General features: G+C 53.7%; 1 protein-coding gene across 15 annotated transcripts in view; it reads left to right on the top strand.

The window, feature by feature from the left end:
* Positions 1–14,744, top strand: part of MPRIP (myosin phosphatase Rho interacting protein) — a 145,046-nt gene that overhangs the window by 95,347 nt on the left and 34,955 nt on the right. For 12 of the 15 annotated variants that reach the window (XM_070563686.1, XM_070563688.1, XM_070563687.1 and 9 more), the window contains exons 8-13: positions 2,650–2,791; positions 3,626–3,739; positions 5,353–5,409; positions 6,656–6,724; positions 10,256–10,345; positions 14,442–14,551. In XM_070563686.1, coding sequence (XP_070419787.1) covers positions 2,650–2,791; positions 3,626–3,739; positions 5,353–5,409; positions 6,656–6,724; positions 10,256–10,345; positions 14,442–14,551 — 582 coding nt within the window. The remainder of the gene's footprint in view (positions 1–2,649; positions 2,792–3,625; positions 3,740–5,352; positions 5,410–6,655; positions 6,725–10,255; positions 10,346–14,441; positions 14,552–14,744) is intronic. The other 3 variants (XM_070563683.1, XM_070563685.1, XM_070563684.1) reach the window with 1 other exon arrangement.

Genomic DNA, 14,744 nt, shown 5'->3' with positions numbered 1-14,744 from the left:
AGGTTTAGGAGGCCGCTGGGCTGGGGCAGAGGAGGCTTTGCACTGGCCGGTGATCAGGCTGTGTGTCCTGGAGGCTCATGAGTGGGCAGCCCTGCCCTGGTTTAGTAGCAGACCAAAGAATTAACATTCAGCACACCTGCTTGGCTTTGACCCTCTTCTCGTCTAGTGCCTGGGGTAGGCGGCATCTCTGGGGCTTTGCTTTCCGCATGTTCTTTGCCACTGTGGAGACGGGTTTTCACCTGGTGTTGGCATCCTGGGGCCCACCAGTTCTGCATTCTAACACTGTAACGTCACTTTCTTACTGACCCTGATGACATCTGACTGGCTGCTGTCACTTTCTGAGGCCTAAGTAGCCTGCCCTGTACTTGATTGGATTCCTGTGCCCTGGGTGAGAACAGAACCCCAGATTGGCAGGACGTTGGCCACAGTTACCCAGAGTGGTGGCTGAGCCAGGCCTGCCCAGGAGCCAGGCTGGGGGACGATGGGCATTGGTTTCCTGACAAGCCGTGGCCCTGAAGCTGTCCTGTGTGAGCTCATCAGCTCCACTCTTCAGACTTGTCCCAGAGCCTTGAAAACATTTCTTGGGTGGTGAGTTGCTGCCCAGTGAGCGTGAGGAGGCTGTGGCCCTTGTTGAACTGTTGGTGACTGGCACCGGGGCCAGCTCCTATGTGGTCCTACCTTTCCCCTCGGTTGGGAGCTGGAGAGGTTGAGGCAGAGCAGAGGTGCGGCGCCTCCTTTCTGTGCCGTCAGCCAGCCCCGAGAGACCTTTGCTGTCATGCCTATAGTATTTAAAGGAAACCATGTTAAAAACTTCCTAGTTTGCAAGGTAATCCTGGCTGACCTCACCAGAGCCCCTGTATGTAGAGAGGCTGCAGCAGGTACCACTTTCTCTTCTCTTGTCTGACTCCTCTCTCTGCAGCCCTGGCAGGCCTGCAGCATGCACCTCGCATGTGACTCAGCCGGGCACTGTTCCTCACAGGCGCCTTGGGGCTTTTTAGGCCGTGGGGTCAGTTGGAGGGGCTCTTGTTCCCCAAGTGGCGGCACTGAGGCCTCTCAGTGGGCCTGGAATCTTATTTAAATCCCACAGAGATGGTCAAGCACGGGGGATGCCTCACACCTGACCAGGCTGAGCACTTGCAAGAGCTTCCTGTGGTTCCCGGGAACTCCTGCCCTGCCTTAACTTCCTGCGCTCTCAATGCTCGGCCTCCTGCTGCCTCCCTCAGCCGCCCCCTCACTGCTGGTTCTGGCAGGCTGGCCTGGGAACAAGCTCTGGTCCTGGGGGAGACTCCGCAGGAGCACAGGACACTAGAGCAGCCACACTTTGTGTGGGAGCACAGGGAGAAGCAGAGAGCCAGGTGCCCCAAGACTTCCGCTCTTGGTATTAAGCTTTGCTTGATGAAGAAGCCCTAAAATTTCCATTTTTACTGGTAACCCTCCCTGAGAAAAAGCTGGCCTCTTGGGGGGATCTCAGGAGTTGAGTCCATTTCCTCTTTCCTTCCTTATAGAGTTGGATTTTAGTCTTCTGGGTTCAGAGGCCCTTCACTTTCTTCCCCTTGACTCTCCACTTGTCCAGGATGCAAGTAAAACCCTCCCCGTGCAGTGGCCTCAGAGTGCTTGCCTGGCTGTCCCTGGGAAGACAGGCCCCTGGCCCAGGATGTTTCAGTGTCCACGTCCCAGGCCCCGAGCGTGGGCAGCCCACATGGGCGAGGACCAGGCCTCAGCCAGCCTGCCCCGCATAGCCTCCCTGCCCATGCCCATGTGGCTGCACCTCGTGACTCAGGGGCAAGGATGGTCTGTCCTCCACAGTGATCACCTCGGGTTTTTGTTTCTTTAATTCTTTGGATAATTTTGATTTACCATTATTTGATTTTAAAATCAGTCCTTTTCTGTTTATTCATTTTCCAGCCTTATTTTCTTTCAGGTCTTGCCCCTCTCCACCTTCTCCTGCTGTGTCGCTGTGTGACGTTACTCGCCCTTCCTCCGCCTGCTTCGCTCCCATCTCAGCTCCGTCTCCAGCCGTAGATGGCCTGACGATGCTGCCGGCCCTTTCACACGAAATCAACTTGCTTTGTTTTTGTTTTAATTTGGTTTTCGATTTTTTTTTTTTTTTTTACTGTTGGCAGAAACAATGTTAATTCATGGGCCTTTTTCTTGCTAAATTTTGGGTGTCCTGGGTGGGGTTGTACCATGATCTGCTGAGGAATGCAACGAGGATGGAGGCCGGCCCCTCCAAGGTGGTGGTTGCCTTCTGATCATGTCTGTGGCTCAGGAGATGATGCTGGGTGATGAGCTGTGTGATTGCTGAGTGTGTCAGCACGACAGACTGAGCAGGGGCCTCCAGTGTGGGGGCAGAGGGCAAGGGCAGGCCTGGCAGAAGGGAAGGCCCTTGCCCATGAGGTGCTGCCAGTCCCTGCACAACTCTTGCCTCCACGGCGGTGGGAGAGGGAGCCTGGGGAGGGGTCTCAGAGGTGAACTGGCCCCATGTCCTGTGTGCACAGCCTCCCTGCCCTGCGGAAGGGGAGGCCCAGGGAAGGCTGGGATGTTGGGGGTGTTGGCTAAAGCAGCTCCTCTGTGACTTGAAACCAAACCCAACTCGGGCTGTGGGGGGACCCTATCTTCCCCTCAGCAGCCTCGTGTCCTCTCTTGCAGGAGGTCCCAGGTGATTGAGAAATTTGAGGCCTTGGACATTGAGAAGGCAGAGCACATGGAGACCACCTCGTCGGCCGCACCCTCGCCATCAAGCGATACTCGCCAGGGCCGCAGCGAGAAGAGGGCGTTCCCCAGGAAGCGGGTGAGCATCTTGGTTACAGGGCCAGCCCTGAGGCCTGAGTGATGCCTTGTGGGGCCAGCTAGGGCACAGTCCACACAGGCCCCACACCCCCTCCAATGTACCCCAACACACACCTGGACACACTTCTGCTGGGCTTCCTGCTCTCGTGTTGTAGTTGTTTGCTCGTGTCTCTCATCTCCTTCTCCAGTTAGTGAACTTCTTGAGGGCAAGGCCTGTCTTCTGCATCTTCCTATCTGAACTTCATCCGTCTCTGCTGAGGCTGTTCTAACCAGCTTTAGATCCTGCGTCCTAACTAGAGCTGCTCTCTTTCTCTCTGAGGTAGCCTGGCCACAAGGCTGAACACTTTCTTTCCTCTTTCTTTTGAGTGACAGCCATAGCCCTTGTTTCTCTACTCAGTCCACAAGGTAGATTTCGCTTCTGAAACCCTCCTTCTCCCAGGCAGCCCTTTCAACTCTTATGGCCCTGCTTCTCTCTGGGCTCCTGAGGTTCCCTGCCCCTTGCTGCTGCAGAACCCAGGGATCTTCCTTCTGTGACCCCTAGAAGCTAGGGGGTAGGGGTGGGACCAGGAGAGTGATGGTGATTGGTGCATCTGAAAGAAAAGGCATTTCAGAACCCGCTGCGTGAAGCGGAAGGCACTGTATGAGGAATCCTGGGGTATAGGCTCCTTGCCCTGCTCTGGCGCAGACTTGCCACAGGAGCCCAAACAAAGCACTCCCCTCCGCCTGGGAACAAGGCCCTGTAGTCCTGACCCTTGCACAGTTCTGGCTGCTGGTCTCCCTGCTCCTTGCCCGAGTTGACTGGCTTGTACTGACTGGCGGCTGCTCTCTGCCACAGGACCTCCCCAGTGAAGCCCCCACAGCTCCTCTCCCGGACACCTCGGCCTCCCCCCTGTCTCCACACCGAAGAGCCAAGTCACTGGACAGGAGGTCCACGGAGTCCTCCCTGACGGTGAGCCCAGGCGCCCGCGTACCGAGGCCCAGAGACACTGCTCCTGTTGCTTCTGTCACTTGGGGTCATTGCTTCTGTCTCTGCATCTGCACCGACTGTCCCCTCTGTGCACCAGCCCTTGTGTCTGTGCCTGGTAAACAGACACTTTGTTTCTTTCCCTCTTCTGGGTTATATGAGCATCCTGAGCTCTGAGGCTCCCGGTAGAGGAGGCCACCTGGACAAGGCAGCAGAATCCTGATTCCAGGGGATCAGGGCCACAGCAAGGAACCTCTCTTATTCTTGTTTTGGATGTTTGTTTCTGTGACATTTTGGAGGCAGGAATCCGCTCTTGCTGGGAGTGCTTGTCCTATTCATGCAGAGGGTTTCACTGCAGAGGGCAAGAGGCCTTTGCTGGAAGTTGTTTAAGCTGCAGCAGTGGGGTGCATGTAGGGAGTGGTCAGGTGGAGTCTAGGCAGGGTATCACTCCCCTGGGGAGCTGAGAGTGGCAGACCAGAGGCCCTAGGAGTGAAAGACAGCTGCTCGTATAGCGACCTGGAGGTTTACCTGCAGCTCCTCCCTGCTTTGTCCTCAGCCTTCTGAGGAGCCCAGGCTTTGTGCCACCTCTCCCCCTGGGGTGTGGGGCCACCAGCCAGATTGACATGAACCTGTGGAGCAAGGATGCTCCCAGAGCAGAGGCTCCCAGAACACATGTTGCTGGTCGTTGTCCTGCCTCTTCACTTTGCACTGTTCTAACTCCCTCTCAGTCCTTCAAATACAAAAAGACATCACAGCGTATGTCTGGGCAAGGTGGCTTTAGAAAAACAGGGAGCACGTGAGGCAAGGGGAAGGATGAGGCACATCTCTTTGGGTACTGGTCTTTACAGGTGCAAGATGTGGCACACAAGCAAGGCCCGGGTGGCTGCAGGCGGTCCTAAAGGTGCTCTCTCAGGCTGTTCCTCGGCCCGGGTGCACAGGTGCAGGAGGGCGCAGCAGGGACAGCACCCCAAGCAGGGCCTGCTGTCAGGCCTGTGCACCCTGCTTTTCTGTCTGCTCTGCTGGTTTTGCATCTGGTAGGGAAATGGAGGCTACAGTTCATCCTGATAGATAAGTGGCCTGAGGGTCTTGACAGGGTTGCTACTGTGTCTTGCTCAGTACAGTCACGGCCTCTGCTCCTCAGTCTTTCTCTCTCAGTCTTCTGTGGCCTCTGCGAGAACTTCAGAATTCTCCTTTCAGCCATCACGGCAGATCTTCCCCTTCACGTAAAACGCTGAGTGACTGTCTGGGCCACTCTCCTCTGCCTCCCAGGTGGCCCCTGCTGATGTAGCAGGGGCTTCTCTCAGAGCAACTGGGCAGCCCCTCTGCTGCTGCTCCCAGGGCGATGAAGCCATGCCCTGCCCTTCCCATCAGCCTGCTGAGCCCGCCATCTCCTTCCTCGAAACACATGTACCTGTGGAGTGGCTTCAGGCAGCACCCACTCGGATGAGGCGGCCATGCAGGCTTGTCTACAGGTGGAGAAACTCTTTTCCTGGTGCCCACTTCATCTGGACAGACGAGCTGCCCATCGGTCACCTTTTGCCTCTGCCTGAGATACCATAGTCCTTTCCTCCGAACTTATTTTGTTCTCCCTTTCTTAGCCTGACCTGCTGAATTTCAAGAAAGGCTGGCTGACCAAGCAGTACGAGGACGGCCAGGTGAGCGTGTAGAGCTGCTGTGGCCCCTGAGGGGCCAGGGAGCAGGTGCAAGGTCCACCTGGCCTTGTCCCCGGTGGGCAATGAACACTAGCTCCGTCCCCCACTTCCAGCATGCCCCCTTGTCTCGTGGACCAGGACTGTGGCCCAGATCCCCATCTCCTCAGACAAGTGGAGACGTGCACCCTCTCTGCACCCCTGGTTCTGTAGAGGTGGGTGGGGCCTCTGGAGAGGCACCAGCCAGGCCTGCTTGCTGCCAGTCTGATAGATGGCTCTCCTGTACCCAGCAGGGATCTCAGCCTCAGGCCACGGGGCTGCCCTACAAAACCAGCTTCCTACCTGGTGATCTTTCCTAAAGGCTCCTTGAGAGTACAGGCTTCCTGGGGACAGGGAAAACCTCTGGTTGTGGGATTGGCTGTGTTTGCAGACAAGGCAGCCAAGTAGACAGCAGCCGAGGGCTGCAAGGCTCTGTTGGAGACACCATCTCAGCTGCAGTCCTGAGAGGGGCCAGTGTGATACATTCTTGCCATCAGACTCAAGCAAGAAGAGCCACTTGCAGCTGGACCAGCCAGTCCTCCAAGGAGGCGTGATGAGGAGCCCGCTGGGTCCAACTGAGAGGCCCCTGAACCCCGTCCATCTGAATTCCCCTTCCTGCTTCCTGAGCAACTGTGCCAAAACGTCCTCTTTTTCTCTCTTCTCCATATCAATCCCCTTGGCCCTGCCTGAAGACTCAAGTCTCCCTCCTTGCTACTCACAGTGAAGACTTGGGCATCTGGCTGGTTGGTGTGCTCCTGCTGGCTGCAGGTGGGCGCGCCCCTCTGGTTAGCCGGCCAGTGGCTGTGGCCTGCAGGCAGCCACCTTAGGACGGAGATGCGTTTTCACAGCCACCTTTAGCTCTGAGGGCCCAGCCCCGGGTCTGCAGCCTCTGGAGCTGAGACTGAGGACTGCGAAGTGCTGCTCACCAGCCACACCCCTCTGGGTTACAGAGAGCCCACAGCCCCGCGGCCCAGCCCAGCTCTCCATGCTGCCTTGTCACTGGGGAGCCGCGGCTTAGCAAGCGCCCTGAGGTCATGTGCGCATGGTTGCCTGCGGCCTGAGCGGAGTCCTGTGTGTCTGCCACTCGCGGGAGGGGCCGCCTGCCCTCTGCTTTACCTGTGCTCTGGGAGGTGTCCCCAGGACTCTGGCTGTGGATCGCCTTGAAGTAGTGTGCTGCATGGTAGTTGAGTCTTGTTTTTCCCTTCCCTTTCAGTGGAAGAAGCACTGGTTTGTCCTTGCTGATCAAAGCCTGAGATACTACAGGGATTCAGTGGCTGAGGAGGTGAGTGTCTTGGGTTAGCTCTTGTTGTGTAGACAGCTAAAGGGGTCCAGGTGGCACCCAGGGCCAGAGGTTCCCAGTGCCACTACTCCTGGGCTGAGGTCCGCTTCCGTCTGTTGACGGTGTCTGCACTGCCATCTTGGGTTTCTGGTCCAGATCTGGTGGGCAGTTGAGCACAGTAGGACCAGCTTGACGCTCTCGTGACTGGTTCCTCCCTGGAATGCTGGTTCTCTCCAGGCCCTGCTTTACGCAGCTGGGTGCAGTGGGTTTCAGCGGTCTTTCTTTTCTCTGTTCTTTGAAAAACACTGAAGATGTCTTATTTTAAAACTCAAGGTGAGCAGTTTTGGTTTTTCTACAACGAGATTTGTGATGAACTGAGTCTTTCGAAGAACTAAACCAAATCTTGTCCCTTGACTTCTGGACAAGGATGGGATGTGGCAGATGAACTTGGTTGGCCCAGTTGACTCTGTGGTTAAAGACCAAGCAGAAGTGGCTCTTTTTTCTTCACTAAGAAAGTGGCCGAGTGGTTAAGTTTGCGCGCTCTGCTTCGGTGGCTCAGGGTTTCGCCAGTTCGGATCCTAAGCACGGACATGGCACCACTCATCAAGCCGTGCTCTGGCGGGTGTCCCACATGCCACAACTAGAAGGACCCACAACTAAAAATACACAACTATGTACCAGGGGGCTTTGGGAGAAAAAAGGAAAAATAAAATCTTAAAACAAAACAAAACAAAACACCTCTTCTGAGCAATTTGGCAAGTCTACTTTCCTCCCTTTTCCCTTGCATTCCAGCCCAGGATATATCCTCCAGATAGACTCCCACATAGATGAAAAGTGCTCTGTCCCGGGTTAGTCATTCCTGCACTTTTGTAATAGCAGGAAGTTGGAGAGAACCTAAATATCTGTCATTAGGGGGCTGCTTATATATATTTATATACCCTGTATGTAAAAAAAAAACTAAGTTCCATGTGGCCTGCAGTGGAAAGGCACTAGTGACACAAGGTAGATGTAGGCCCGTGTGGGTGGCGGGCCTCTGGTGGTGCCTAAAATGGCGGGATATAGGAGCTTCTGTAAGGGTGTGGTTGTGTGTACATGGACCAGCAGTTCTGAGTGGGGTCTGTGGACCCCTGGAGACCCTTTCAGGGGGGCTGGCATACTTAAAGTTATTGTTGTAACACTAAGATGCCATTGATGTTTTTCATTGTGTCGACATTTGCACTGGTGGCAGAAGCTCGATGGTAGGCGAAACCGCTGGTGCCTTAGCCGGTCAGGCCACAGCCACAAACAGCCAGCAGCCACCTTCTCCATGCCACATACTCACAGTGTTAAAGAGAGGGCCTTAATGGAATAGTAAAAGTTAATAATTTTATTATGTCTCAATCCTTGAATAGCCATCCTTTTAATATTCTGTGATTTGAAATGGGAAGTAAGTACAAGTCACTTTTGCCACGTACCAAACAATGGTGGCTGTCTCATGGGAACACACTTGGGCTCCAGTATGTGCTGCCAACTGAACTGGTGGCTTCTCCTCGTGGAAGACTATCTCTTCTCGAAAGAACACTGACAGACAAACTGCTCGTTCAGTTCAGTTTTGATGTTTGGCAGATATTTTCTTTTTTTTTGGTGAGGAAGATTCGCTCTCAGTGAACATATGTTGCCACTCTTCTTCTTTTTTTTTTTTTGCCTGAGGAAGATTAGCCATGAGCTAACATCTGTGCCAGTCTTCTTCCACTTTGTATGTGGGACGCCACCACAGCATGGCTTGATGAACAGTGTGTGTGTCTGCGCCTGGGATCAGAACCCGCAGACCCAGGCCACCAAAGCGGAGCGCGTGGAACTTTAACCACTTAGCCACAGGGCCGGCCCCATGGCAGACATTTTCTTGAAAATGAACCAAGTGAGTCCATTCCTTTAAGGAAAACAACTGACAGAATTTGTTGCCAATGATACAGTTTGAGCTTTCAAGCAAAATTGAAACTTTGGAAAACTTGTATTCACCATTATGAACTTGACAGCTTCTCTTTACTTACAGACCCTCCTGATGAAATAGGTGGCGATAGTAACAAATGCAGTGTTTGATCTTGTATAATGATATGTGTCAACATTTGGAAGATATGCATAACTCATTGTCTTCCAAATGACGACACACAGTGTTAACAGAGTCGTGCATGGGTCAGAGATCTATTCAAGGGCAGGATAAACCGTGGATTTCAATATAGCAGAGTACAGAAAGTTCCTTGATAGGATTTCAGATTCCACTTTGCAGTTAACCTTTAAGAAACTACCAGCTGTCAAAGAAGAACAGTCACGGTTATCTGAAAAGACTTAAAATACGTCTCTGTTTTCCAATTCCCTGTCTGTGTAAGGCCAGACTGTCTTCATATACTTCACCCAAAACAGTACACCGAACCGATCGAATGCAGAAATACGTGAGAATCCAGCTGTCCTCAGAAGCCAGGCATTGAAGAGATTTGCAAAAGTCTCTTGCTGATTTTTCTAAAGTTTTTTTTTTTTCCTTTTTTTCCCCAAAGCCCCTGGTACGTAGTGGTATATTTTTAGTTCTGGGTCCTTCTAGTTGTGGCATGTGGGATGCCACATCAGCATGGCTTGATGAGGGGTTCACGCCCAGGATCTGAACTGGCGAAACCCTTGGTTGCCGCAGCATAGCACATGAACTTAACCACTCGGCCATGGGCCAGCCCCTGATTTTTTTAAATAATAATTTTTATTAAAAAATGAGGGACCGACCTGGTGGTGCAGTGGTTAAGTGCACATGTTCCGCTTCGGCGGCCTGGGGTTTGCCAGTTCAGATCCCAGGTGCAGACATGGCACCACTCATCAAGCCATGCTGTGGCAGGCGTCCCACATATTAAAAAGGTAAAGGAACATGGGCACGGATGTTAGCTCAGGGCTGATCTTCCTCTAAAATAAAATAAAATAAAAAAATAAATAACAAATGAATTGGGTTTATTTGTGTTCTTAAATGAGTAAATCTGTTTACTTTTTTCTTCAATTAATTTCTAATGTGGTAAATATCATCAATAGATAAGACCCACATAAACAAAAACTCTTGTCCTCAGTTTTTAAGAACATAAAGGAGTTCTGGGGCCAGTGCAGTGGCGTAATGGTTAAGTTAGCGCACTCTGCTTCAGTGGCCCAGGGTTTGCAGGTTCAGATCCTGGGCGCAGACCTACACACCATTCATCAAGCCATGCTGTGGCAGTGTCGCATATACAAAATAGAGGAAGATGGGCACAGATGTTAGCTCAGGGCCCATCTTCCTCACACATACACACACACACACTGCATAAAGGAGTTCCGACATCAGCACAATGGGGAACCACTCCCTGGGCTGTCTTTGGCAGGATGCGTGGGAAATAGCAGGTTGATGATTCCAGGTGGTGTAGGGTAGATATTATCCTTGCTTGTGAGCGTAGATGCCCGTTAAAAATAATGCTAGCGTGGAAATTTGCTCATCTAGGCATTGACTTTTGCTTTCTAAATCTCTTAAGATCCTCTCATTTCTCTCCATAGGCAGCTGACTTGGACGGGGAAATAGACTTGTCTACGTGTTACGATGTCACAGAGTATCCAGTCCAGAGAAACTATGGCTTTCAGATACATGTGAGCCTGGGGTGGAATTTGGAGACAGGCTTGGTGTAGAGGTGGGGGATACCGGCTTGATCAGACAGGACATTTCTCCAAGAACCTGATGTCCTGGTCCAGGGACACTTGTGGGCAGGCCTTGGTCAGCACAGGCTCTTTTCCATCAGGGTTAGCACTTTATCCTGTCCCTTTCTCTGTCCTATAGCACCTGGACTCCCACCCCCACTTTGTGATCTGAACAAAAAATTAGACGTTAGTGACTTTCTTCTCAAGACTATTTAGAAGCTTTTTGTTACTGAAGGTTCTTTTCTTTTTCTTCCTTTCTTTTTAAATGCTGGAGTTTGGGACAGTTGGAAGGATGTGGGGCATGGGGAATAAGAATGAAAGTGTTAATCACCTAAATGTAACTTATTCTTTTGTATACTCATTCGTTCATCTACTCACAAGTATTTTTTTCCCCCACAATCTTGTGAGGGACTCACACAGTCAAGGCATTGCCTCTGCCCTTAAAAAAGTAATCTAATTGGACAAATAAAATGGTTCTTATGGGCCATTTCCTCTAAGCCAGTGACTCAAGGGCTACCTAGAGGCAGCCAGGCTTGAGGTTAGGGCACTAACCTGCCCCATCTGCCCACATTCTGGCACCAGCTGCACGTTCAAGAGGTGCTCAGAACCACTTTCAGATTCAAGGATTAGCCAGAATAGTCCACAATGTGCCCACAATGACAGTTTTACTGTAGCAGAAGGATGCAGATCAGAACCAGCCAGAGGAAGAAGCACAAGGAGAGTGGGACTGGGAAAGCCCTAAACACCAAGCTGCCCTGTCCTTGGGGACGCATCACCCTCTCGGCATTGATGTGTGGCAACACACACAGCTTCCACCCAGGAAGCTTGCCCAGGCCTCGCTGTCCACAGTTTGTATGGAGGCTTCTTAACTGTTGCCATTGAGCTATTGCCCGCACGGTCGAACAGTCTCCAGCCCTCCCCACAGAGGTCAGTGGATTTCTCGTGGCCCAAAGCCCTAGCCCTCTCGCTTCATGGCTGGTCTTTCTGGCGTGGCCAGCCCTCGCTCTGAATAACAAGGATTCAGAGGTTATTTCCCAGGAGCTGGGACAAAGACCAGACCTCTCTTTGGGCAAAGCTGATTATTCCTGCACAAGAGCCTTAGGAAAGCACGAGAGGTAGCAAATAGCCTGGCGGAGCTGCCACCACAGGGGCTGGCCCTTGGGACTTGGTTTCTCACAGGGAGCGGCTAGAACTCCAGCAGGGTCACCTTTAACAAGGTCTTATCTTCAGACCTTCGGGCCCAGAGAATCGATTTTATCCCTGCACTCAGAGTAGATCAGGCACATTGGGACTGACTCGTATTAACCAAACTTAGAGGAGACTGAGGTTCAGACCCGAAGGCCAGTGAGTTCATTGTAAGGAGGCATCCAGCTGTCAGCCCGCCTGCCTGTGGTCATGGCATCCCCTCCACGTGGGGCGTCTGTGTGGGGCACCGGGTCACAGCCAGAGGTTGCACCAGAGGCCTGGTGCCGGGGCGTGAGGTGGTGAGTCCTGGTGGCCTGTGGTGCTCTTCTGCCCTCATCCCTGTGGAGGAATTAATGTGCTCAGTGAGCTAGACCCTGAGCCTCCTCTCCTCAGACAGCACTGAGACAGTGATGAGTTCCAGCTTCCTGGGCCCCATGCAGAGTCCCCACCCCGACCTCCCCACCTTCAAGAGCAGGTTTCTCTGGGCAGGGCCTCCCGGGGTGAGAGATGGCTGACCACTCAGTGAGCCCCCGTCACTAAGCAGATCACAACTGAATTGTTCTCAGGTCACTCTCTGTGGTGGGCACAGCCTGAACCACACAGGGGCCAGTTTACTCACCTGCTCTCTTTGTCATGGAGAGAGCATGTCCGAGTCCCCTGCACTCCCTGGCTGATCACACCGGCAGGCTGAGCCCTCGTCACTTTTCCCTGGGGTGGGTGCAGTGAGCCTAGCCCAAGTGCTGGTGCCTTCCATGAGCCCCAGGGACCGAGAGCTCTGAGGCAGGAGAGAGCACTTTCAGCATGAGAGGGCAGCTTGTCGGAGGGGCTCAGCCAAGGAGCTTTAGGATCTTGAGAGGCAGGGCTGGAGGGCTGAGTGTGCGGTGTGCCCAGCCCAACCACCAGACCTAGTGGCACGTCTGAGGGAGCTGGGTGCAGAAGTCAGGCGGAGGCGGCACTGTGGGAGCCCTGAGTGCCAGGTCAGGAGTCACTCTTCTCCTGAGGTTGTGGAAAGCACTGGAACGTGTGGAAAGCACTGGAATGTGTGGGAAGACACAGGGCGATTGTGCACCAGTAAGACACATCCAGCAGGATGTACAGGGCCGTTAGAAAGGAGGTGAAGGAAAAGGCAGGAGGCCAAGCAGGCTGCACAGTGGCAGTGGGCAAGGAAAGAAAGGAGCAGCTGAGAGGCGCTGCAGAGGAAAAGCACATGCCGTGGCTCGGGCCAGGTGAGGGAGGAGGTGGGCACGTGGTCTGGTGCCTCACAGCCTGGTGAGCCTTGTGCGGAAGTCAGACAGCAGAGGCTCCTTCACAGAAGGAGCGCAGCCTCTGGAATTCTGGTCGATGGTGTGTTTGAGGATGCTCTCTAAGAACATTAAATGGGCAACCATGAGTGTGGACCTAGAGTTGGGAAAGAGAGCTCACATGAGGTGAGAGATGAAGTCATGGGAGAGAATGGAGATTGCTGAGGTCAGATTCCAAAAGCACCCACACTTGGGAGTGGGAGAAGGCAGAGGACCCAAGGGTGTGCGTGAGCAGGTCTCGGGAGCACAGGCAGGGCCAAGGCAGGGAGCCCGGAGGCCATGCTCCCACCCTCAGCCCACACCAAGGGGAAACCGACGGAGGAGAGATGAGCTGGGATGTGGCTGTGGGCTGTCTCTCGACTGGGGTGTGCCAGTGAGGGCCTGAGGTGCAGTGTGAGGTCAGGTCCAAGCTGTGGTTTGCAGTGCCACAGGCCGGCACGTGTGTGGTCTCTTGGGTTTGGTCCCTGGCTGTGCCAGTGCGTATCTCAAGACCATTGCGGTGATTTCATCTTCTTATCAGCTGATTCACTGATGTGTCTCACGGGTCCCTTTACGAGTAGCCTGAGCAGCTTAAAGAACAGTACTGACACCCTCGCTCCTGTGAGACAGGAGCCTGTGGGTGCAGAAGCAGGGAAATGGACTTCATGCAGACCGCTGGCCCTCCCCTTCTGGAGCAGCGCCAGGAAGGTTCACCCAGGGACACAGGGACTGTGTCCCAGAGGCCACTCTTCACTTGCCGGCCATGCTGCCCCCTCTCGCCTCCTCTGTCTGGTTCCCCTCCCGTCATGTCTGCACTCTGTCTCCACATAGAGCAAATCCTCTCCCTCAGCCACCGCAAACATGCTCCTCCATTGTGACTATGGCCCAGCAGTTCACCCAGGTCAGGGGTCCAGGGATTGCCCTAAAAGTGCTCCCTCCACTCCTCGTATCCTATCAGTGATGCACTGTGCACACTACCTCCTTTACCCCTTGGAACCTCCCTTTTCTCTGTCACCTCTGCCACCACCTTAATTCTAATCACCTGGACAACTGCCCCAGCTGCCCAGCAGGTCTCTCTCCTCTCCCTGTCACCCTGTTTGCCTGATGTGCGTGGCTGCGTGGCACTGGGCCTGGGCTCAGACTCTTGCCCCACCTGGGACATGCATTCCTTCCCCATCCACCTGCCGACCCTCCTTCCCGTGCAAGGCCCAGCTGTGCCCAGCTGTGCCCAGCTGTGCTGTGGGCCCCCCTTCCCACTGCTCCACACACGCTGGCTTTGTTGTCGGTTGCTCGCTCTCCTTCCCGCCATCTGTGAGCTCCTTAAAGAGCAGGGCAAGTTGCCTCTGTGCGGGGACGTCACAGGTGCTCACTAAATGTGTCCTGGATCCCACGGAGAGGGAGAGCCCTGAGTTAGCCATCACCACGAAAGGAGTTAGCATCCACAACTTTGCTCTTTCCATTGCTTTTTATCCTGAGTGGGGCACACAGAGTGTTCCTAGGACAGCCACCTAGCTGCAGTCCACCCTCAGGGATTTCCTTTGGGGGCAGGGACAGTCACTGGTAACACCTCGTCTTTTGTGTAGACAAAGGAGGGCGAGTTCACCCTCTCTGCTATGACGTCTGGAATCCGGCGGAATTGGATCCAGACCATCATGAAGCACGTCCACCCGACCTCCGCCCCGGATGTGACGAGGTAAGACAGTCAGGGTGGCCGAGGGAGCTGCCTCCCTGCTGGCCACCTTGTTCCTTCACAGATCTGTCGTTCTTCTGGGACAGAGCTCACACCCATCCCAGCACAGCCTTCTTCCCTCCTCTGTTCCACCATCTGCTGTCCTCGCTCAGTCTCCTTTTGGCTGCCTGTTTTTTCTGCCTCAGGTTACCTTTTC

Source organism: Equus przewalskii, chromosome 10 (genome assembly GCF_037783145.1).
Source record: "Equus przewalskii isolate Varuska chromosome 10, EquPr2, whole genome shotgun sequence".
Taxonomy (NCBI): domain Eukaryota; kingdom Metazoa; phylum Chordata; class Mammalia; order Perissodactyla; family Equidae; genus Equus; species Equus przewalskii.
The sequence above is the reverse complement of the archived record's forward strand: the minus strand, read 5'-3'. Positions and strand labels throughout refer to the sequence as shown.